This window comes from Saimiri boliviensis, chromosome 3, assembly GCF_048565385.1.
Source record: "Saimiri boliviensis isolate mSaiBol1 chromosome 3, mSaiBol1.pri, whole genome shotgun sequence".
NCBI classification, from domain to species: Eukaryota; Metazoa; Chordata; class Mammalia; order Primates; family Cebidae; genus Saimiri; species Saimiri boliviensis.
Window position 1 is genome coordinate 172110951 of NC_133451.1, and position 27010 is coordinate 172137960.

Consider the following 27010-nt stretch of genomic DNA (forward strand, 5'->3'; position numbering starts at 1 on the left):
ACACATTTTAGTGTTTAAATTTATACTTCTGCTCCTAGTTAAATTATCTATATTATTTACAAATCAGATAAAATTTCAGACTTCTTCAAGTGACTTATTTCAAGTAAAGCAGTTAATTTATTCAAGAATTTTTCTTCCATTGCTTAGGAAATCTGTGGAGATTTTATGATATCCTCTATTCAGCCTGCCATTTTCTGGTTAGTTAAACATGAATAGTTAGTGATGTGGTGTTGATTAATTAACAGGAAAAATGAAAGCCATTAACATTTTTAAACCCTAGGGGATAAAATTTTACAAGCACAAATTATTCTTCACATTTCAGTCTCATTCTTGTTGTATCATCTGAATATCTAACCCCAAAGGTTCCAATACCCAGCTCTATACAATGGTTTGGTAACTAAGAAAAACATTTATGTATTTGACCATTATTTCCTATTCATCCCAGTCAACTGACAGTAATCACAGCCACACTGGAAATTTCTTTAACCTGGGGACATGAACGTTGAGCACGTAGCTCCTTGTTATTGATTTCCATTAGTTCCAAACACTACTATCATTCACTCCATACACATTTATTGAGTACTCTGTGTTCCAGGTAGTTTTAGGCTCATGGGATACATCATGGTGCAAAGAAAGATTCTCTGCTCTCATTCAAGTGACTGGGAGAAAGTTTACATATATAATATTAAATTATATGGTATATCAGAAGGTGCTAAGTCATATGGAAAATAAAATTTGGAACAGGGTAAGGAGTGCTGAGGGAAATTAGAAGAGGCAGCATTATTAAATGGTATGGTGAGAGTTGGCCTTCGGGAGCTTTGGTGAAAATCTCAAAGGAGTTGCCAGAATTAACTATCCATACAGTTTCAACAAACAAAACACCCTATTTTTCTATGTGAAAACAAGAAAATCATTGGTAGCCAAGTAAGAGCTATTCAAAATAAACAATTACATGAAATGAAGGAACAGCTCCCATTACATCCAAAATGCAAATTATACTGACTGTCTTACCAAGAGTTTCCTTCCAGGAAAAAGAGATTGTGTCACTTTTAAAATATAATAACTTTATCACATTTAAGATATATTCTTTTACATACTGAAAATTAAATCTTCCTTCTCTTCTCTAGAAGAGAGAGTATTCTTTTACATACTGAAAATTAAATCTTCCTTCTCTTCTCTAGAAGAGAAGGAAGAATCTGTTAGCATATACCCAAAGAAGATTAAGCTAGAGCTGACACAGACGTCCAAACAGTAGGGCAGGCATAGTTTTTGAACCCATGCACTGTGACTCCAGAACTTGAGGCCTTAAATAAACATCATCTGAAGGTAATAAATATATTGACTTACAATAATTTTCTTCAGGGATGGGATGAGCCCTGATGGTTCACTAGGTGTGAACCTCAGTCACTGTCCTGGATCAGACCATATGCACAGCATCCTAGGTCGGGGCATGGAAATCTCAGTGAACAGGGTTAATAGCAACAACTTTCCTGGTTTCTTCCACTCAGACAATTACTACATATTATAATTTATGAAACAATATAAAGGCATATACATACTCTATGGTCTAATGTAACTAATAAATCTCCACAGAAGAAGCAAATAATTTGAAAACCCCTCCTGGGAAAGACACTGTTGATTAAATATGGTACTAGTCATTCAAGTGCAAATGTACAAACATATGCACCAAAAGAACAACAAGAAAATAGCACAACTGACAGCTCTTCCACTTCCTTAGCACACACTTTGTCAGTATAGTCACATTCCAAATTTCAGACAAGATTATCTAATCAGATCTGACCTCTTCAAGCATCATAAACTTTGTTAGCACACAAAGGTGTTATGCTGCTAATAAATAGAATAAAATATTCAAAATAGTGTTCATTTGTTCATTTGCATTTCATATATTGCATTAAGTATATATATGATTATAGGAGTACAAGTACATGATTTATAAATATAAATATTTATGTATAAGAAAGGTGCCTGCCTAGCCAAGACAATTCTAAGCAAAAAAAAAAAAAAAAAAAAAAAAAAAAAAAAAAAAAAAAAAAAAAAAAGGTGGCAGCATCATGATACCTGTCTTCAACCTATATTACAAGGCTACAGTAATCAAAACAGCATGATACTGGTGCCAAAACAGAGATATAAAACAATGGAACAGAACGGAGGTCTTAGAAGTAATGCTGCAGTTCTGATCTTTGACAAACCTGACAAAAACAAGTGATGGGGAAAGGATTCCCTGTTTAATAAATGCTGTTAGGAAAACTGGCTAGCCATGTGCAGAAAGCTGAAACTAGACCCCTTCTATAATACCTAACACCGTAAAACCCTAGAAGAAAACTGAGGCAAAACCATTGAGGAGATAGGCATAGGCAAGGACTCCATGACTAAAACACCGAAGCAATGGCAGCAAAACCCAAAATAGACAAATGGGATCTAATAAATATAGGAGCTTCTGCATAGCAAAAGAAACAATCATTAGAATGCATCAGCAGCCAACAGAATGGGAAAAAAAATTTTGCAATCTACCCATCTGACAAAGGGCTAATATCCAGAATCTACAAATAACTTAAACAGATTTACAAGAAAAAAAACAACCCCACCAAAAAGTGGGCAAAGGATATGAACAGACACTGCAAAAGAACACATTTATGAGATAACAAACATGTGACAAAAAGCTCATCATCACTGGTCATTAGAGAAATGCAAATCAAAAACCACATTGAGATACCATCTCACACCAATAGAATGATGATCATTAAAAAATCTGGAGACAACAGATGCTGGAGAGCATGTGGAGAAATAGGAACAATTTTATACTGTTAGTGGGAGTGTAAATTAGTTCAACCATTGTGGAAGACAGCGTGGCGATTCCTCAAGGATCTGGAAATGGAAATACCATTTGACTTAGAAATCCCATTACTGGGTATATACCCAAAGGATTATAAATCCTTCTATTATAGAGACACATGCACACGTATGTTAATTGTGGCACTGTTTACAGTAGCAAAGACTTGGAACCAACCCAAATGCCAATCAATGATAGAGTGGATAGAGAAAATGTGGCATATATACACCATGGAATACAAGGCAATCATAAAAATGGATGAGTTCATGTCCTTTGCAGGGACATGGATGAAGCTGGAAACCACCATTCTCAGCAAACCGACACAAGAACAGAAAACTAAACACCACATGTTCTCACTTATAGGCAGGTGTTGAACAATGAAAACACATGGACACAGGGAGGGGAACATCACACACCAGGGCCTGTTGAAAGGTGGGGGGCTAGGAGAGAGATAGCAGGGGATGGGGAGATTGGGGAGGAATAACATTAGGAGAAATACCTAATGTAGGTGATGGGGAGATGGAGGCAGCAAATTGCCATGGCATGTGTATACCTATGTAAGAATCCTGCATGATCTGCACATGTACCCCAGAACTTAAAGCATAATTTTAAAAAAAGAAAATAGGCATTCTCAAAGTATTTACTGGTAGTTGTAAGGCCAAAGATCTAGATAATCAAAACAATTAACATTACAAATGGGAATGGATTTTTGTTATAAAATTAACATTAATTCACTTCTATATTAAGTTTCAAATTAATAGGTTCAGTGTCCATATTTGTAACTTTAAATAATCTCCTTAAATGTCCTTAGTAATGACTGATTTTTTTCTGTCCTTCTATAAATGGTTTTATTTAGTACATATGCATGTATTTAGGCAAGAATGTCATGTTTATTTCATTTTCATGCCATTTTATCTCAATTAAAATATTTAATATTAACTTTTTACTGATGGAGCCATCTATATCCGTTCTTTCCTTTAACTTCAGTATCTCTGTTAGTGAACTCCCAATCTTCTTAGCACTTAGGCTCAAAGCTTTCTCTATTTTCTTTCTATCTCCTGGTATCCGCATAAGCTGAGAAATTTTGTGTTTTCTTCCTCTGCAAGTAATTGCCATTTGTCCTCTCCTTCCTATTCATTACTAACATGATCTGCATTCTTAAAGTCCAGCAAGGTATTTTTTGTTGTTGTTCTTCTTCTTTTTTATCTTTTATTTTTATTTTTATTTTAAGTCCCAGGGGACAAGTGCAGGTTTGTTACATAGGTAAACTTACATCATGGGGGTTTGTTTTACAGATTATTCGATCACCCAGGTATTAAGCCTAGTACTCTTTAGTTGTTTTCTTGATCCTCTCCCTCCTCCCTTCCTTCACCGTCTAAAAAGCCCCAGTATGTGCTGCTCCCCTGTGTGTGTTCTGTTCAGGTGTTCTCATCATTTAGTTCCCACTTATAAGTGAGAACATGCAGCATTTGATTTTCTGTTCCTGTGTTAGTTTGCTAAAGATAATGGACTACCGCTCCATCCATGTCTTTGCAAAGGACGTGATCTCATTATTTTTTATGGCTGCATAGTGTTCCATTATTTATTTGTACCACATTTTCTTTATCCAGTCTCTCACTGATGGACATTTAGGTTGATTCCTAGTACATATTATTTTAGTAATCTCTTTTCTTTTCTGGTCTCCCCTGTCATTTCCAATCCCTACCTAATAGCTGATACTTCTGTCCACACTTGCCAGATTAGTCTAAAACATCAAAATCCTCAAAATATCATCATGAAGTAGATAAATTCTCCCACTTACCTTACAAAACTCTCTGCCATACATCCTTAAATTGCACCCTTTGACCTAGTTATATTTTGTACTTGGCCTGTCATCTGGTACAAGGTAATAATGTGAAGTTTATTTTGAACTTTCATTGCATTTTGCTAATAAAATAATTATAACATTGTTCCCTGCTTTTCATTGTAATTACTCAGGTACATGGTTTTCTTCATATGATCGACCCTTGAGGACAGTGACCATGTTTTACACATTTTTTAAAAATTGATTACAACTTCTGGTGTATTTACGTTTTTGTAAGTAGTGAAAGATACTGTTTGATGAGTAACTGTGCTCTACAGCAATGTAGTATTTTCCTGGTTATTTAAAATGGACTTTAACATATTCCAGTGCCTCAGAGACACTAATTTCCTCTAAATCACATTGATCAATGTATTTAAGAAAACATCAGCTAATAGAAAATCATTACATATGTGGAAGCTGCTTAGACATATGCACAAAATAATGCAGGAAATTTGACAGTATGTAACTTTCTAAGATTTATGAACACAAAGTACACTTTTACAAGAAGATATTAAAATTGTAAGATGCTATTTACTGTAATCCAATTCTTTCCAAAACAGAGGAGTAAAGAAAAAACACAACTTGCAAAACTATGCATAACTCTCTCTCACCTTTCTCAGATTTTTTACTTTTTGGCATTAAGTCAAATATTACAGTTTACTGAAAGATCTGTTTAAATCTCATTACTTAATAAAATCCTTCTGATCAACATTATACCATACTCGTCTTTTAATTTGGTTTATTTAAGCATTTGCATCTCATTGCTTCTACTATGTCCTCACCTCTATGCTGCCTTTCAGAGAGCCTTATTTTGTTTTGCTTGTTCAACAGAAAATTACATCTTTTAAACAGAAGAACAGTGACTTTATTATTTTTGTTCCTGTTAAGATCACGGAGCAGTTCTAAGTGGGTACTAAGTAGTTCAGCAATACAAGTTTTATTAAATAGAAACAAGAATTTATATATATTTTTCGAGATGGAGTTTTGCTCTTGTTACCCAGACTGGAGTGCAGTGGCGGTAACTTGGCTCATTGCAATATTCTTCTCCTGTGTTCAAACTTTTCTCCTTCCTCAGCCTCCCAAGTAGCTGGGATTACAGGTGTGCTCCACCACATCCAGCTACTTTTTATATTTTTAGGAGAGATGGGGTTTCACCATGTTGGCTAGAATGGTCTCAATCTCCTGGCCTCGTGATCTGCCTGCCTTGGCCTCCCAAAGTGCTGGGATTACAGCCATGAGCCACCGCATCCTGCCAAGAACAAGAATTTTTAAAAAGTAGAGTCATATCAAGAAAGTCAGACATTTCGGGGGTGACTTATACAAATGAGTTTTAACAATTTGGTATCAATAGCTGGGCCAAATATCCAGGTTAAATATGGCTTTGAAAAATTGAATAGATGGAACATTATACTTTTAGCAGTTTCCTTAAGCTTTGCCAATAGAAATTGTGTTAGAGAAGATATGAAATGTATTTGACCACTTATGAATTATGAATAAAAACAGAATTTCCAATCTTCTTTTGCATCCTGAGTTGAGGGGGCATGACCAAAAATTAGAAAAGTAATGTCTTTAATGAGTTAAATTTGTGGACAAGGATGCAAGCATTTTTAGACAACTGCTTAGCAGAAGATACTTGGTAAATGTATAGGTTTCCATGATTCACACAACACCTAGATGGGCAGTTGCCTTCATCACTTGGTTTTTAAAACAGAAATTAAAAAACATTTTTAAAAGTATTTTACTTGTTTTTCTCTGTCAAAAGCAGATTTAAGGAACACATACATCCTCCAACAAAAATACATGTAGAGGCCACAGCATATGTATCCAACGGGAAGCTTGATACCTAACTGCAGTTTAGTGCCGAGAGAGTTACTTTCTATTTCTGATTCCTCCACTTGGTAGCGACCACTACCTCTATAACCAGTATTGCTCAAAACAGAAACAATAATTTTAAGGCTATAAGGTGAAGGAATACTCAAGTAAGTTTGTTGCCAACCCCAATTCCTACAGATACATGAAGAAATGCACAACTTATACAAATGTTGTCCACTTCAGTAGTGCACACTCAGATATAACTTATATATTCCCAAAACTTCTAGGATCCTACCATCTAAATAAGAATAATAGGTAAAAATATTTTAATGCCTCAGTTAAAATTACTAATAAAATATGGAGCCTTTGCACTATGAATGCCATCTCTTTATTTGAAATTCTAAGCACTTACTCTCTATAGTGCACCATGAAATTAAATTAGGAAGCTATATAATTAGTTCAATATTATTTCATTTCTTTGAGTTTTAGTTACTTCTTTTGGAACACTTAATTCTGGAACTGAAGTGGTTATTTTCTTTAGGTAAAATATACAAATATCAGATTAAATTTTCAAAGTTCAGCTAAGCATCAGTGAGTAGTTGATGTCACTCATACCTAGGCACTGGAGTTCTCTCAGGAAATGTGAAGAACAGATTTGGGATCATAGATTTGAAGGTTAGAGACTGGTTAAGCAACTCCAGTTTCTAAATTAATTGTTAACCTTATCTGTGAAATGAATGTGCATAGAATTATTGTAAAAGTTAAATGAAATACCATACAATGGCCTTTTGAAAATCGTAAAATGTTCAATGTAGATTATGCAACATATTTACAGATTTTACATTCTGTAAATACTGTATTTTCTATCTGAGTTTTGTGACTAATGTGGTGCCCATGGAAATGGAAAGCAAACTTTATATCTTTTTTAAAAATCCTCTTATAAGTAGACCCACATAGTTCAAACTTGTGTTGTGAAGGGTCAACTATACAACCCAGTGAACCTTAATGTAAATTCTGAACTTCACTTAAGAGTAATGTGTTTCCAGGTTCATCCATGTCCTTACAAAGGATACAAACTCATCGTTTTTTATGGCTGCATAGCAGTATTCCATGGTGTATATGTGCCACATTTTCCCTGTCCAGTCTACCATTGATGGGCATTTGGGTTGATTCCAAGTCTTTGCTATTGTAAACAGTGCTGCAGTGGACATACTTGTGCATGTGTCCTTATCATAGAATGATTTATAATCCTTTGGATATAAAAGGATTTTTTATATCCAAAAAATATGTGGTTTGCTGCCTCCATCTCCATCACCTATATCTGGCATTTCTCCCTATGTTATCCCTCCCCAACTCACTACCACCCACTGTCCCTTCCCTAGCACCCCCACAGACCTCAGTGTGCGATGCTCCCCTCCATGTGTCCATGTGTTCTCATTGTTCAACACCTGCTTATGAGTGAGAACATGCAGTGTTTGATTTTCCGTTCCTGTGTAAGTAAAATAGATGCTGGAGAGGATGTGGAGAAATAGGAATACTTTTAAACTGTTGGTGGGAGTGTAAATTAGTTCAACCATTGTGGAAGACAGTGTGGCAATTCCTCAAGAATCTAGAAATAAAAATTCCATTTGACCCAGCAATCCCCATTTCCATGTATGTACCTATGCAACAATCCTTCATGTTCTTTACATGTACCTCAGAACCTAAAATGCAATTAGATAGATAGATAGATAGATAGATAGATAGATAGATAGATAGCCAGAGTAGTGCTGAGACAACTAAGTTCATCAGTGTTTGTTTGAGAATATGTCGGAATATCTTTTAAAATAAATATTGTCTAAAATTAAAAAAGGGTAATGTGTTAACATTAATTCATAAGTTGTAATAAATGCATCAATAGAAGAGTCTGGGTGGTGGGGCAGGAGTGAGAAGACAGGGGTCATGGAACTGTGTAATTTCTGTTTAATTTTTCTGTAAACCCAAAACATCTTTTAAAAAATTAAGATATCTATAAATCTCACAGGCAAGAATGGCTTAAGGAGATGTAAAGACTATTAATAAATGTAATGTGTTATCCTGATGGGATCCTGAAATAGAAAAAAGAAATTAGGGAAAAACTGAAAAATAGAATAAAATGAAATATGAAATTCAATTAACAATAATGTATCAATATTGGCTTATTAATTGTGACAACTGCACCATACTAACATATAATGCAGTGAGTATTTGGTGTATGGGAAATGTACTATTTTTTAAATGTTTATGTAATAAACAATTTATTGAAAAAAAGATGTATTTATCATATACTTTGAACCAGAAACAATACTAGAAACATAAAACAGCACATGCCAGATCTCACACATTAATCTAAAGTTATTGAAGGCATATGTATAAATAAAAAAAAAATTATTAAAAAATTAATTTAAATCTTAATTAGAAAGCAGCATAGTACAAGATTCAAATAATCCATATATGAAATTTTTATGTCATCAGAGCACCATGAAAATGTTTTGGTTTTTAATGTAAGCGCATTATTTGTTAGGTATAAAGACTCCATTTAATTGTATGCTCAAGTCTCTTAATTTTATTTGTATTAAATTTTAGATAAGGAACAAGTTGTTCCTATTATCTGTTTTGGTATTATTGAGATTTTGCTTTTCTCTTGTGACTAGAGGTATGCCTTGATTGCAAATGTGAATAACAGCTGATATTCCCAGGAATGTCACATTTTAGCAGCCATTTTTTTCTGAATATAGTGTGTATTCCTATATCTCATGCTGTATCCACATATCCTTTATGTTATTGAAAATAGTTCTTTGAAATATTTATTTGCTTTACTTGCAGTGATAAAATATTTGAGAATAGTTTTTCTTGGCTCAGTTAATATGGCATCTGTTCTTTTCACCCCATAACTGATTCGTCATGCAAAAGAGGAGTCTTGCTCCTGCAGTGGTATTGATCTACACGGCCCTTTTGGTTAGGAGTAAAGCCTCTTTAATTACTTTGGCTGACTTTCATTTTTCACAAAGTGTTAGGCGCATTAGCTATTGTGTTGTAGTGTTCTCATTTGTCTTAAATTTAGATGCACCCCTGGTCTCGAGAGATTCATCAACTGTCTATAGTCTTGAGAAACCAGGGCCTACACCAGTCTATACTCACTCTGCTTATCTTAGAAATCTGAAGGAGCTATCTCTCATCTTTTCCTAGGGTTTGATAACTTCTTCTCTTCACTTCACCAGAGGGGTTTTGACCTTTAATTAAAAGGAAAATTTGTTGTCTCCCTTTTAGAAGACAGCAAATAATGAACTCATTAAAATGAGGTTAGTGTTCAGGCCTTAGAGCAATAAGAGTTGAAGTCTCATTAGCAGCTAACAATGCAGAACACAGCACATAAATAAACCTAATATGGCACAGCGAAATGCCTCGGTGCATTAAATTTGAGCAGAATCAAATGTTTACCGTCAACGATGTCTGGGGCATAAAGTTTTAATGCACTTAATAAAGAAAAGCAAATTGCTTCCTATTAGCCATGAAATGTTACCACAGAAATTGCCCCAAAAAGTGTATTATGTAAATGTGCGATATGTTAATAATTAACAAAGATACTGTAGAAAAATATGTCTTGCTTGAAGTATGCAACAATTAGGAAGAATAAAGATTACTCAAAAATTCCTATGGTAATTCTAGTGATTAATGTTGGATGTAGGATTTTTAAAGAGACTTTATCTCGCTGCTGGCCCACGAAAAGAGATATTTGCGATGTTAAACTAAAGAATCAGTTAATAAAACATCCTCGTAGTCTATAAAATATCTTTTGGCCAAGAGATTTCATAAGAGCTTATTTAAAAGAGTTACTATATGTCCTTTATACAAGTACTATAAGGAATGTTGAATCCATAAATTTGAATACTTTGTGACTTTTTATAATATTAAATAAGGTATATTAGCAAAATAATAATGAGGAGTTTCATGTCAATAATTCAGTGAATGGAATAAAAGTACTGACAATAACATGCTTTTTATTCTTCATTGTTTTAGATTCCTTCTATAAAATTAGAAATTTGTTTCAATATGGCATTTCCTCTACAATGAACTGTATCTACTATGTTTCTTAAATTCTAAAAGAATGAGGATAGTTATTTTCCTTGATTACTCATTCTATCATTTTTCTTCAAAATATTGGAACAAGATTCCTTGTATTTCCTGCTTCTTGAGCTCTCATGAAAACATATACATTAAAATTTGGAGGTGTCAAAAATGTCATATATGAGGAAGACCTGCTTTATGTCAATGAAGTCAACTCACTAAATGCTACATTGGGATTTTGAAGAGATGCTTTACTACTGAATGACAAAGGTAGCTGTTACGTTGCAAACAATGTTTATCTGATACATAAAGGCTGTGAACAAATTAGAAATCATCACATGCTACATTCAATTATTTAACAATCTGCATGTAATTTATCATTTGATATCTAGAGTTCTAGAACCTGTTTCTTCAAATTACACCCCAAATCTGACCATATTCTTCCTACTTTACTACAAACTCCAAGACCCTCATTTTTCAATTGGCTCTTTTTCTCCTCTAAATGTTTTCCTCTTCCGTTCTTGTCCAGGCAATTCTTCGTACAGTGGCCAAATATTTAAGGTATAAATCATAAGCATTATATCTCTGCTCAGAAAACTACAATGGCTTCCCACATATTCACCTGCAATGTATTAGTAATTTATTTGTTTATTGTTTGTGTCACCCACTGAAATATAAACTCTTAACCAAAGGACTGTTTGTTTCATTCAAAACTGAATCTTCAGTACATAGGACAGCTCCAGTACCTGTATTAGCTGCATACATATTTCTTGAATGGTTAAGCACTTAAAGTGCAACATAGTTCACTTAAAGTGAAATTACACCAAAATGTCTTTATCAAAGAAATAATGTGAACAGTGGATAATGTCAATCACAGAACTCCAAAGCATACCATTCATACAGAAAATAATTATAATATTGTCTTCTCCTGTTGGGAAATGAGAGCTGTACTGGAAAATATTACCATTCGTGCATTTTTGGTTTTGCTGTTCTAATTCATGAGTGTCTCACTAATTTCCCTTCATCTACAAAAAATCAAAGTTGGTAGACCAGTCGGTGTTTGTTGGATTATGTCACCTGCTTTGTTATATATATGCATCATAATTAGGCTTTAAATAGGGCTGAGTTGAGGAGGTGACAACAAGATCTCACAGGAGTTTTTATTTTTTTAATTTTAAGTTTTTGTCAGAGGGAGAGAATTACTCTCCAGAAGAAAAAGATGTATCTCCCAAGTGAAGAAAAAATACATTTTAAAATATTTTGCTATACTATGTATTTTAGTATGTATTTTTTCTTCTAGTTTCTCTAACCAATCATGGTTTTATACAAATAATAATGGTTTTTTACAAAAAAATCTAAAATTAGATATCTTTATCCTGCTGTCATTGTACTGAGAAAATTCTACTACATTTGAGCTTAAAAAATAAATAAGCCTTAATACCTCAAATGTATATAAATTGACTCATAATTAGATATTCAGCCTTTGAAAGTCGTTTTTGGGGTACACATTTAAAGAAGTATGTATCTGCAGGCTTACAAAATACTCAACTATGTATCATATGAAAAATTTCAAAAACTTTATAAAACTGATCACACAAATTTGAGTTAATCCACATTTCATTAACAGCTTAAAATTTGTACATATACACCATGGAATATTACACAGCCATGAAAAATGATGAGTTCACGTCCTTTGTAGGGACATGGATGAAGCTGGAAACCATCATTCTCAGCAAACTTACACAAGAGCAGAAAATCAAACACCGCATATTCTCACTCATAGGCGGGTGTTGAACAATGAGAACACATGGACACAGGGAGGGGAGCACTACACACTGGGGTCCGTTGGGGGGAAATGGGGGAGGACGGGGGGGTGGGGAGGTGGGAACAGATAGCATGGGGAGAAATGACAGATACAGGCGAGGGGACGAAAGGCAGAAAACCACACTGCCATGTGTGTACCTATGCAACAATCTTGCATGTTCTTCACATGTACCCCAAAACCTAAAATGCAATAAAAATAAAATATATATATATATATATAAATTTGTTTTTATTAACCTAATAGTTGTTTTTCACAATTTTTCAGCAAGAATCAGATGCTCCAAGAAATATATTATACTATTTATCAAAATTTTAATTGTTAATTCTAAATATGTTTTTAGAAGTCCACAATATGGAAGGAATTCATCTTTATCCGAGTCTCTTTAAGGATAGCAAATCCAGGAATAATGGAAAAACACTCCTTTGTACAGATCCCTTGCAGACGGTTAATGTGATTATTTGACTGCCTGCATATTCAGAATCCCATTTCATATAAAATCACAGCTATTACATTTTTCATTTGCGTTGCATAATAAGTAGGAAACTCTATTCAATAGAGGAGAACATGACCCCGAAAGATACCTCTACCTTCCCATGATTAGCTATTTACCTAATGTTTTTTTCCTAAATAAGCAAACCACAAACTCAGAGAAGTGGAGGTGGGTGTTTCTGGGTGATTATTTGAGGTAAAAGTTAAGAAACATTAAGGGAAAGATTTTTCCTACCAAAGGATTTCAGTGTGTTCATGTGGGTTGAGAACCTCCCTAGTGGGGTATGATACAGTGTCTTTCCTAAACATTTTGAAGATACAATTATTTTTTTTCACAGACATTAAATTTTATAGACCTAGTGACCCATGGATCATGGTTTAGTTTACCACTTGTCTGTGGTAAAGATTTCTGTTTCACTGGTTATCTCTTCTTACACAGTGAAATTATCTGTGTAATTCTGAAGAAGAAGGTAGCTCAAGCATCCACATTGTGCAGACCTTAAGCCACTTCTGACAGTGAAAACCAAATCTGAACCTGATCTGCAGCTTCCACAGGCAATACAAAATATCTCCATCAAGCTGGCCTTCCAATACAAAAGTCAGGATTTTGCAGAAGGATTCCAGTTACATTTTAAAGTTCCGAACCAAACACAAAGAGAACTTGGACCCAGTTCTCAGATAGTTTCTCAGAATTCTTGGGGATATTTTGTGTTATAAAGTTCTTGGCTCCCACTATGACTCAAAAAAGATTTTGACTTTATTATTTTGTTTATGTATGTATGTTATTATATATCTATGTTATGTATATATGTTATTATTGGCTATTTGGTTTTATATTATTTCTAAAGACATTTTTAAGCCATTGAGGGTAAAATGACTAAAAGATTCCTCCTGCTATTTTAAAAGAAATGCTAACTAGTTCAACTTCTACCTCACTATGATTTATTTAAATACTTTGGCTTTAGAAAGTATGAGTCATTTTTGTTATTAACTTATAAAAAGCTTTTAAGTAAATAATTGTGCCACACAATTAACGACCTCTGAAGTTAAAATATGCATTTGTATTTTTAGAAGTCAAAAAATATTGCAGATTATGTTGGAGACTTGATAGCAAGAGCTTATAGAAATACTATATTAAAAAAATAATTGGATACCAGGCTTAGAGGAACTACCTTATAAACAAAAATGCCAGTGTCTGAAATGATACCATTTGAAGGGGTATAATGAGATCACATTTGATTCAAATATACTTATTTGATTCAAAACTCAAGTCAATTCAGTAAAGCATGAGAAACACAGGAACCAGAGGAACAGAGTGCAGGGCACAGACACAGTTTGAGATGGTCTACATGATCTGAAGTAGGATACATTTGAAGGAGAGATTAGAACTCACAAGGCCTGAACAGCATTTCACTTTTTTTAAGGAAATTTTCTGATCTCAGGGAGAGAACCAGACTACCAATCAGAAAACAGAAGCAGAAGCTCATCTTACACACTTTCAGAATGGGCTAAAATCAGTGGTTTATACTTCTGTGGAAAGGCGATGACCAGGACTCTCTCCAGTAACAACGTTTAGAGCACAAGGCACATCCACTCACATCTACTAGAAAGGGAGTCAAAGACACACGGAGTGTCTTGCTGTTGCAATCAAATAAAATTTACAACACTATAAATGCACTTCAAATTTAATGATTTATATAACCTTCATTGTGTTCTTTGATAATCAGGAAGAAAATGCAAACTCTTCGCATACGTGACATGATTTAATATTATTTTATAAGGTCATACCGATTTTTATTTTTTTTCTTCTCTTCACCAGTATGTTTAATTAGTATCAATATTTAACCTTCCAGTATTCAAAAAACACTGCATATGCTATGAGACCACTACCCTTACCCATATATATATATTTTGTGTGCAGTTAGTTTTTGAAATTTACCCTCCAATCCTGGGTAACTGAATTTTGAAAGTAATGATGCCAAGGTCCTTACTGAGCCTAAGATGTATTTTCATTGGCCCCATCATTCGTGGCAGACTCCCATGTCCTGTTTTAAGCATAACTGGTCTCTTATTTTCCATGCCACAACAAAATGGCCTGCCACTTTTCCAGGGTGGACTTTATTGATCTCACTGTCTACCCTGTTGAAACATAAATAGTTTGTGTTTATTTTAATAATAGCATGGTACTAAAATTAATTTTGCAACACTAGTAACAATTTGTAATTAAAGAATTATTTGATTGATTTGCTATATGTGTCATCTGAGTGTCTAAAAAGAATGTAGGTTCCATAAAAGAAAACCTACCAGTTTTGTTTACCAGGTACTTTCTAACTCTATACCTAGCATAATTTAGGTAGCTTCTCTAGCATAATTTATGTAGCACTATTTTCTCCACTTGTAAAATAGGATTAATAAAGAGATTATTGGAAGATTTAAATAAATAATTAGAGTGTTTCTCTTCACCTAACACATAGTAAAACTTAATAGCATTAGCTATTATTGTTGCCATTCTCCACTCTATCCTGAATACCTAGAAGAGTACCTAAACATAGCAGTTCAATTAATATTGTGTGAATGAATAAATGAATTCATGCATAAATGAATGAACAATTGCAAAAGGAGGGAAGAGTGCCCAAAGAGAGTGGGCTTTTAGATTCCTGTCTTCCTGGAGGCAGACCAGAAAGAAAAATGGCAATGAAATACTTAAGTGATAAGAGGAAAGATGAAAGGATAAATTTCTCTAAAACATCAAGGTGTCCTTTGGCTCACCAGGTTTTTTTTTTTTTTTTTTTTTTTTTTTTTTTTTTTTTTAATAGATTGAGTGTGATTTCAGAAGTAGGATCCATACACTTCAACCTTTCTGACCATAAACACCCCTATACCTGCTCAACACTATCTCATTCACTTTTCAGCATTCACTCATTTTTAATTAATTAACTTATCCATTTCACAATCTGAGCCAAACTGTATAACATGAAATTACATAGAAGATTTGGTATTTTGGTATAAGTTCAATAAGAGTTTATTAAAAAAAGAAAGAAAGAAAAAGAAGTAAGGATCGAGATGAGTAAGAAGAAAGGTAGAGCTATCAAATGCAAACTTCAAAAGCTTCATACTTTCATCCTGGGCCAGTCCCATTCATCTTCATTTGCACATTGACAAATAGTATCTGTGCTAAAGTTTATGGAATAACAACTACATTTTATTGAGGTGGGAACACAAACTTGCTGTATTGGGACATGAGATTACCAGGGTTAGATTGTTAAGGCGGGCATGTTCAATTTTGGCTTTCTTCTTGTGTTATCTGGGTGGAATATTTAATCTTTCTATAAAGCAATATTTTCTACCTGAAAAAAATATAAAAATAAGTTGTATCTTCTGATTCCCATATCAGAATCTAGTTAGGATAAATAAGATACTTTTTTATTGAGCTACTAAGTAAGAAAAATAAAACATATAAAACAAACACTCTCACTCTGAAGTAGCTGTTTTGAAATTTTGAAAATGTGAGACTATGTTAGTCTGTTCTCACACTGCTATCAAGACATACCCAATACTGAACAATTTAAAGAAAAGAAGTTTAATTCACTCACAATTCTACGTGGCTGGGAAGACCACAGGAAATTTAATAATCTCGGAAGAAGGCAAGGGGGAAGCAGGGCACATCTTACTTCATGGGAGGAGAAAGAAAGACTGCAAAGGGAAAAGTGCCATACATTTTTAAACAACCAGTTCTTGTGAGAACTCTTCATAAGACAGCACTTGGGGGGTAGTACTAAACCATTAGAAACCATCCTCATAATCCAATCCCCTCCAACCAGGCCCCGCATTCAACATATGGAGATTACAATTTGACATGAAATTTTGGTGGGGACACAGAGGCAAACTGTATCATTCTGCCCCTGGCCCCTCCCAAATCTCATCTCCTTCCCACAATTCAAAATGCAGTCATGCTTTCCCAAGTCTTAACTCATGTCAGCATTAACCCAAAAGTCCAATACCAAAGTCTCATCTGAGACAAAGTAAGTTCCTTCGGCCTATGAGCCTGTAAAACCAAAAACAAGTTAGTTACTTCCAAGATACAAGGTGGGTATAGGTGTTTGGTAAATGCTCCCATTCCAAGTGGGAGAAATTGACCAGAACAAAGGGCCTACAGGCCCTATGCAAGTCTGAAACCTAGCAGGGCAGTCGTTAATTCTTAAAACTCCAAAATAATCATCTTTGACTCCAGGTATCACATCCAGGACACACTGACACAATGGGTGGACTCCCGCTGCTTTTACAGACTGGCATTGAGAGTTTGCAATTTTCCAGGCACACAGTGCAAGCTGGTCAGTGGATTTATTGTTCTGTTGTCTGGAGGATGGTGGCCGTATTCTCACAGCTCCACTAGGCAGTGTTCCTACCCCGCATTTCCTCTCCGCACTGACCAGGTAGAAGATCTCCATGAGGGCTCTGCCCCTGAAGCGTATTTTGCCTGAATATCCAGCCATTTCCATACATCCTCTGAAATCTAGATGAAGGGTCCCAAATCTCAGCTCTTACTTTCTTCCCACCTGCAGGCCCAATACCACATGGAAGTCACCAAGGCTTGGAGCTTGTACCCTCTGGAGCTACAACATGAGCTCTACCTTGACTCTGTTTAGTTATGGCTGGAGCTGGAGTGGCTGGGATGCAGGGTGCCATATCCACAGGCTGCAAAGAAAAGATGGGCCACGAACCTGGCCCAAGAAACTGTTTTTCCTCTGAGGCCTCTGGGCCTGTGATGGGAAGGGCTGCTGTGAAGGTCTCTGAAGTGTCCTGGAGACACTTTCCCTTTGTCTTGGTGATTAACATTTGGCTCCTGCTGACTTATGCAAATGTCTGCAGCTGGCTTGGGCTAAAATTCCTCCCCAGAAAATGGGTTTTTATTTTCTACCACATGGCCAAGCTGTAATTTTTTTTCAAACTTTTATGCTCTACTTCCCTTTTAAATATAAGTTCCCATTTCAGACCATCTCTTTTTAATGCAAATCAATTAGGCTTTTAGGAAGGGTCAGGCCATATCTTCAACACTTTTGCTGTTTAGAAATTTATTTCACCAGACACCCTTTATCATCTCTCTCAAGTTCAAAGTCTCACCGATTTTTAAAGCAGGGGCAGAATGCCACCTGTCTCTTTGCTATAATATGGCAAGAGTGGCCTTTGCTCCAGTTTGCAGTAAGTTCCTTGTCTCCATCTGAGACTACCTCAGCCTGGACTTCATTGTCCATATCATTATCAGCATTTTGGTCACAACCACTCAAAAAGCGTCTAGGAATTTCCAAACTTTTTCACGTCTTCATGTCTTCTTCGGAACCCTCCAAACTGTTTCAAACTCTTACCCAGTTCAGAAGTTGCTTCCAGATTTTCCGGTATCATCATAGCAGTGCCCCACTACTGATATTGATTTTCTGTACTAGTCCATTCTTACACTGCTATAAAGACAAACCTGAGACTGGGTAATTTATAAAGAAAAGGAGTTTAACTGACTCACAGAAAGAGAGTGTTGGTGGGTAGTGCCACATATGTTGAAACAACCAAATCTTGTGAGAATTCTATCATGAGACAGCACTAGGGAGATGGTGCTAAACCATTAGAATCCACCCTCATCATCCAATTACCTCCCACCAGGATGCACCTTCAACATGTGGAGATTACAGTCTGACATGAGATTTGGGTTGTGACACAGAACCAAACCATATCAAAGACTATATCAAAATAAAAGTATGCACATGATTTATTAAGTACACTTAGGGAAAGGGTTATCTGGATAGTAACAACCTACTATGATAATGGTGTAAGATATATGCATAACACCTTGAAATTAATGTAAATAATTACTTAGTTTTATTAGAACACTAGTGTCCTAATGGCACCAATGTCCAAGTTGAAGTTGGACATTAAAATCATGGTTAAAAACAGATTTTTAGTTTTCATTTTTATTGTTTCCAATTCAGAATCCCCAGAGGATAAACCTGAGAGTAGATATTTTACAAGCATGTTGGTAATTCCTTTCATGTGGCAACTCGAAAATAATTGCTTGACATTTATTAGAACCAGCTGGAGTCTATGACGAAACGCACATTTCTAGGCATTACAGCAGACAAAATCAGTAGTATCACCTAAAGAGGGCCCCTGAATTGACAATTTTAGCAGTTTTCTCCAGAAAATCGTAAACACAAATTATGAATGCCATTGCTGCCTTTATCAAATAGTATGTAGCTATACGGGGCAAAATTGAACTCTCTTCCTTCCTCCCTTCCTTCCTTCCTTCCTTCCTTCCTTCCTTCCTTTCTTTATTCCTTCTTCCCTCCCTCCTTCCGATCCTCCCCTCTCCATCCCTCCCTCCTTCCTTCCTTCCTTCTTTTCTTCCTTCCTCTCACTTTGTCAGCCAGGGTAGAGTGGCATGAGCATGACTCATTGGAGCCTCAACCTCCTAGGCAAAAGCAATCCTCTTACTTCAGCCCTGCAAGTAGTCAAGACTACAGGCACATTGCACACACCACCAGGTCAGGCTAATTTTTATATTTTTTTGTAGAGAAGGGGCTTCACCATGTTCCCCCAGGCTGGTTTTGACTCCTGAGCTCAAGCCATCCTCCCAACTCAGCCTCCCAAAGTGCTAGTAATATAGATCTGAGCCAACCTCACCTAGCCTGGACTTGCTTGCTTAAATAGTAAGGAATTTATTAGGAAAATATTGAATTAATGCAAGTAATATTTATTAAAATCAGGAATTATTGCTTTTTATAAATAAGTTATACATTTATTCTCTTTAATATACAATCAAGTTACTTAGTGAGTTCTTCACAAACAGTAAAAGGAAATATTTCAAAGCCATGTATATTGTTTCTCATGACTCACAAATAATGTTTATTGTCAAAACTCTAAACACATTTTTATTTTATTTTATTTATTATTTATTTGTTTTTTGAGATGAAGATTCACTCTTGTAGCCCAGGTTGGAATGGTAGGGTGCAATCTCAGTTCACTGCAACCTCCTCCTCCAGAGTTTAAGCAATTCTCCTGTCTCAGCCTCCCCTGTAGCTGGGATTACAGGCATGAACCACCACACCCAGACAATTTTTGTATTTGTTGGTAGAGACGGGGTTTCACCATATTGGCCAAGCTGGTCTTGAACTCCTGACCTCAAGTGATCAACCTGCCTCAGCATCCTAAAGTACTGGGATTACAGGCATGAGCCATTGAACCTGGCCACATTTTATTATGTATATTCAAAAGTTAGTTTCCACACAAAATATTCAGGGAGAAAAAACTGTATTTACAGCTCCCTGCTGTATCCTAGGCTTTACTATTTTATTTTTATCCCAAATTCAGACATTCTGTTTCTGGCCCATTAATAAGTTTTTCCAAAATAAGGGGTTTTAAAAGAATAAGATAACTTTGTACTTAATTTATTCTTAAATTTTTGTTAAATATTATCCTTACCCTAATATTTCTTCTGACATTATAAATTTTTACTATATTAGAATTCTTTCTTTTTCCAACTTTTCTTCTTTAATTTGTATGGCTTTCCGTTTTTCTCTTTTAAATTTATTTCTGATTTTTTTTTTAGTTTGAATCATTTTGTATGTATTCTTTGATATTTGTTTCTCTCTTCTTTTGTCATTGAAAGACATGAAAACTTCTTCGAAGTTTGAAAACCAAAAAACATTTACTTGTACTAAACAAGGAAGCCTTAAAAACTTCTTCAGATTTGCTTTTTTTTTTTCATTTGTTTTGTTTTTACTTATAGCATTTATAATTTTTATTCCCTCATTAACCCAGCCTACATGTTAGGAGGCTGTGAAGACAACTCTATTTTTTTTTTCAACAGTGAAAAGGGCTGTCAAGTTCTTCCTATGGCTAATTAGCCACAGTGGAAGTATATCCGCCTACTTTTGCCTCTCTGAATTTGCTTTGGAGAGCTGTGACACAAGGCTATAAAAATCTGTGTTATAAAACATCCTGGTGAAATGCTCGATCCTATCTGTATTGTTTGATATCATCTTGTGGTATGGCCCAAGAACTATGTTTATCATATTACCATTCAAGAAAATGTTACTGATAAAAATGAAAAATAAATGAAGCTAATTCAATTTATTGCTGTGTATCATTATGAATTCTATCGTATTTTAAATACATCAAACCTTACTCATTTTTATGTCTCTCGTTACTAAATGTTGTTTTTATTTAGTTTTTCCTATATTTAAATTCCTTTTTTTCTACTTTTCTTCTTTAATTTGCATGGTTTAGCACTTTTCTCCTTTAAATTTATATCTGGCATTTTTTTAGTTTGAATCATTTTGTATGACCTTCAGGTGCAGAGAGTAGAGGAAAACATAAGATACAGCATGGATGCAATAAAGTCAAAAACAATGCAAGTCTTAAGAAAATAATTTAGGAATCTACTTTGACATGCCAGAGGAAGCTTTTATACAAAAAGTTGGGATTTGGGCAGAGATATAAAGAATGTGTGGGATTTGGGAAATGGGATTGGGAGCTGGGGAGGCTTTCTAGGCAAAAATAACAGAGAGAGAAATGGCATGGGGAAATGTAGGAGGTGGGGGGTACTTAAGTTTAAGCAGAGTACATGGTGATTTGGGAGATATAGAAATGTGTGTTGGAGGCACCAAGGATACCTAACTGATGGAGAGAGAATGATAGACTCAGAGATCAATAACAGTATTTATTGAGCTCATGCTATTTGCCAGACACTTAGCTGAACATGTTGCATGTCTATCCAGTGTAACTCTCATAATAGTAGTATAAAATAAATATTCAAAAGTACCCCATTTCACAGACAAATAAATGCAGAATACTGAATGACTTCAAGAACTCAGAGGAAGAAAGCTAAGTGGATGAAATTGGAGTGGTGAGGAGAATAGCAGACAGGATATATTTTTTAAAAACTCAGGATAAGGAGACTCAGAAATTGCACATGGAATACAGCCAAAAAAAAAAAAAGCCAGAAAAGAAAACTAACTAAGGGAAATAATGCATAATGTTCTTTTTTTAAGGCTGTATTCAGGCTGGGCGTGGTGGCTCACGCCTGTAATCTCAGCATTTTAAGAGGCCGAGGCAAGCGAATAGCCTGAGGTCAGGAGTTCAAGACCAGCCTGACCAACATGGTGAAACCCTGTCTTTAAAAAAAAAAAAAAAAAAAAAAAAAAAAAAAAAAAAAAGGAATGCTTAGCTTCCTTCCAGGCTGTCAGCAAGGCTATATTCCAGAGCATTTCCCAATATGCTCAACTAATTCAACGGAATTTTAAACTTGACTGTTTTTAGTATTTAGCTTAATCTCTCTGAGAAATGTATTCTAATATTTTGTAGATCTGAGTTAAGCTAATGGTTCTATTTTTGCCTTTGTCTACTTAGTTGATAATATTTAATAAGATTGAACATGATGACACCCAGTCTAATCGTGGTCTTGGCTAACCACTGACTTTATATTTTATCAGAATTTAGTTACTTAGTGATTTATCTTTTGTTTAATCAGGAGACTCCTTTCACTGTAAAGGAATAAATAGGTTCTCAAGTCTTTGAAGCAAATGCTTAGCTACCAAGACTCATAAAAAAATTGTCTAAACCTCTGACTCCTTAGTCTCCTTAACAGATGGATAGGAGTAATCAAAAATCAGTCTTATTAATATCTCTTGTTTGAAATTACCTTCTGATTCTAATCAGTACAAAATGTCCTCCTTAAAAATTCATTAAAAATAGAAAAAGCATTCTGAATCAATACGCAGACCAGGATATAAGAGTTCTGAATTATGCTGTACGTGTTAGCATAGGAATAATGGCGGCGAAAGGACTGGCAACACATTTACATGACTAATTCTGTGTCATTATCATCAGTTTGCTATTATCCTGTCCACAAACCAGACTTTAACATTGTATAATTCCAAATCTAGAAACTAGGGAAATGTTTGTCACATTTAGAGAATTTCTGTTATGAAATTAGTAACAAAAAGAGATATCTATTTTTACATGTTCTTTCCTTTTTCATTACTAAGTTTGCAAGCAATGTCCTATAAAATATACATTGCTTTTTAGTTTGTAAGGTACAAACTCAAGCTTTCAATTTAATAATTATGCCTTTAAAAATGATGAGGGAGGTAGCCCAGTTAAATAAAATCATAAATTGCAGTTCAAACAGAAGTTCTGCTCCTATTGCTCACCAAGAAAACAGGGCTTGTCTACATCCAACAATTCTAAAAAATTTTCAACACATAAAGGAGGTATAATAATCCAAAATCCAAGAAATGTGTCACACGGAAATTAAAAATGATTTCAGTGCTGTGGAGTTGGACAGTTGCCACTGAGCAATGCATACTGTGCTAAGGACTTGACTGTTTCATAATATGCTGACCTTCAATAAAAATAATGATAATAATTATAATACCTGCAATATGAATACTGCATAACAGTACCAGTCAAAAACAAGAAAACTCATATCATTTTGTTTTACTCATGCATACACCTTTGCAAAAGAGGCATCCCAAAACTTCATATTTATTTTTCTAAAATCATGTCAATTTCTTATTTATTTCAGGCATTACTAGAGACTCAAAATTTACTGCGCACTCAGGTTGCAAATTTTACCTTCAACCTTGGATTTTCAGGGAAGTTTTACCACACAGGTAAGGAGCTTTGTGTTCTCAGGCAGCTACATATAAATAGGAAATAAAATTTTGAATGATCCATTAGTAGTAGAAATAGATTCTCAAGATTGATTATGAGAAAAACTTGGGCACGTTATTTGAATAGCCAAATCCAAAATCAATGAGCATATTTACTTTGGTAAATACTGTTAAAATCAATGGCAAAAGAGGAAGAGAATTGACTTTTTAAATTCATTTTTTTTTAAATAGAAAGCATAACCACTGTTCTGAGTATGACTGTGGATCTTGTTTCTCAGTACAGTATGGGTAGAAGGCATAGCAATGGTGGTGATGATGATGAAAATACTAATAATAATAATTGACAGAATTTTTAAATTGTCAAATAGTTGATGTGATAGATACTTTTGTACCTGCTATTTTCCTTTGGAAACCATCTGATGTTAGAGAGAAACTTTATGGCCTCAATGAAATATAATATACTCTTAAGAGTCATCTTGTTAGTTTACCTTCCATTGCAGGATTTTTTTCCCTAAAAAATAAAAAATAATTACCACCAATTTAGCCCCACATAGATTAAAATTATCACAATCAGACTTGTATTTCTTTCCATTTCTATCCACCCACAATTGTACTTCTGTTTAGTCTCAGCCTCTCAACAAATTCTCAAAATGTGATTTTTATTCTTGTGCTACTGTGTTCTGATATTCCTTACTTTTTTATTTACCCCCATCTCCAAATGTTGACTTTTGTTTTCTGAATATTAGCATTGAAATAACTGGAACCATTTTAGAGAAGTCTATGTTAATAAAATTGATAGTCTTTGACAAAAAGAGTACTGAACTATGTGTTGGGGCCTGTATTAGGGGAATACCTGTAGTCTGCTTCTATTTGTGTATCTGCTGTGAACTAAACACTTTGTTTAAAACTTCTCACTGTTGTTGGTTCACAGCATCTTAGTGAAAACATTTCACAGCATTTATTCTCTATGCATGTATGCAATTTATTGATCCATTAAAATATTCTGTTTAAAGGTAGTCTTTAGTTTTCATAAATATCTTTATTCAATGAGGACTTTTTAATGTAAAAGCTCAATATGATTTACTAGAATATTGAAATAGTAATGTTTCCTTGGCTTTTTCTTGAGATACTTTTTATCTCCTGCTTTGAAACATGTAAATCTGCTTAAAGTAATAGAAAGAAAATTAGTATGTAGACCAGTTAATAAATCAAATGATCGCATATTTTAAAAGGATATTTTGCAGAAAGAGATTTGGGTCATCATATCTGCGCAGGCAAAGCAATTTCAGCTTCCAATTTTGAAAATAGACATGGTTTTGTAAATCTTTTTCAAAAGCCCCTTCAATAAATGATTTCAGACCTAAGAAGCTCTGACTATGAAGTTATAAAGCAGATAGCTTTAAAGGCTGTATCTACTCATGCAGAGGGAAAAATTATGGGATTATTTGTAGTTCACACACAAACAATATTATTTTGTTTTAAATAGCTGTATATTGTAAGTAAAGTCATTCTTTTGGCTGAAATATATCTGGATAACTGCCTCAGTTTTTATTTACTTTTCATATTCAGACCTATTAAACCTGCTAAACATTTGCAAAGTTAATGTTGATAGAGATTATAACAATTCCCTTTTCTTCTTTAAAACACTGAACATACATGCAGTACACAACCACTGGGAAATGAGCAGCACACCAGTCAGTATCACAGAAATAGTTATTGAAGAAAGAAAGCAAAAAAGAAAGATGTACTTTCATTATATTTTTTTAAAAAGACATTATTGACTTTTTATGTTGAAACCAATATTACAAAAATAATAGAATAGTTTGCATTGTAATACTGTGTGATAACATACTTTAGAGAATAAGCAATATTTATAAATTTATAAATTTTGAAAGTGATTTCTTTCACATCAATATGTAAATTTTATTTAATTGATATATTTACTTTATTTGTTGGCTCCCTGAAATGCACCTATAACGTGCCATTGTAATTATATTGAATACTTATTAATGCACTCAGGCATATCAAACTTTCTTCTGGCACTGAGTTACATAACAGTGATACCCTTTCAGATATTAGAAAGATGTGTTTCACTCCTATCTTGTCACATTTGTATCCAAAGATTTCACATCATAAAAAAAAGATTGCAAATCAAGGAGGTGCATTCCTTACATGTGCACTTGGCTGTGTTGTGTAACCATAGGAAACGGCCTTGTTGGACTGGATTGACTATCTCAGTTCTCTCCCAGAATGATCTGATTTCCCAATGCATGAAGATGCTTATGGATGCGCCTCGTTGTTTTGAAGACATTTAATCACATATGCCCAGTGTAATAATGACTCCTTCTGCCTTTTTAGACTGCTTCACTTATTTTTATTTCTTGTGTATTCCTTCCCGTTCAGTTTCTCTGTCCTTCACATGCTAAAAACAATCTCACCCCAAAAGGGCATGTCACTAAGTTTTTCCTAAAGTCATTCACCCACAGGTGCCATATTGAAAGAGGAAGGATAGAGTGCTGATTAAAAGGCAAAAAATAAATAAATAAAATAAAAGCATGGAGTTTAGAATGAAATAGCAGAGTCTGAAAATATTTAGAGCTTGAATGGAATTGCATAACAAAACTCAACTGAAAAATGGAGACATTATAGTCTTCAGATGTTTTCTTTGAGAGAGGAGCTGCCAACTATATTTTGCGAGGGACATGATTTCTGGTGACAATCATTAAAATTAAATATGACTCAATCAATAATTAATTCATGAATAGTGTTTTGCAAATTGAATTAACATTTAATTTGGTCTTTTCCATGAGAGATTATTTTATCAAAAAAATTAGCATTTTCTGTAAAATCATTAATATTCAAGCATGACAGTATGAAAAGTGTTACATTCGTTCCCCTTTTGTGATTTTTTTTTTAAATTTTTTTGTGTAGAGTATAAGTTAAAAGACTAGATACTGGTAACAAACTTTGTGTTCAAATCCAGACTCTGACATTTGGCCAGCTATGTGAACACAGTTTACTTAAATTTTCTGTGTCTCAGTATATATATCTACAAAATGGGAATAATAATATCTCTTTTATTAAGGAGCAATGTCTAACATGTTACAAGTGCTATGTAAATCTTTATTATTATTAATTTTAAAATTATTTTCATATGACATTCAAATGTTATCAAAAAGTAAATAGTAGACAATTCATATGGCACTATTTTCTAATTTTAAAATGTGGGGCGCTTTTAGTCAATGTTTATCATCCCACAGTTCTTTATATTTAATATAATATTTAAAGTAGTTTATTCTATGCCCACATATATGGAACCATGCCAGGTTCAATGTACAAGGAAAATTAGGAAATATCTTTAACATTTAGAAATTATAATATTTTACACAAATTACACAAATATAAGGTAGAAATTTTTACAAAAGAGAAAATACAGACACTGA

At 34.3% G+C, this 27010-nt stretch overlaps 1 protein-coding gene across 1 annotated transcript in view; it reads left to right on the forward strand.

Moving 5' to 3' along the window:
* Positions 1-27010, forward strand: part of LOC101036090 (N-deacetylase and N-sulfotransferase 4) — a 302288-nt gene that overhangs the window by 125386 nt on the left and 149892 nt on the right. The window contains exon 3 of the mRNA XM_003929435.4: positions 23480-23567. Coding sequence (XP_003929484.1) covers positions 23480-23567 — 88 coding nt within the window. The remainder of the gene's footprint in view (positions 1-23479; positions 23568-27010) is intronic.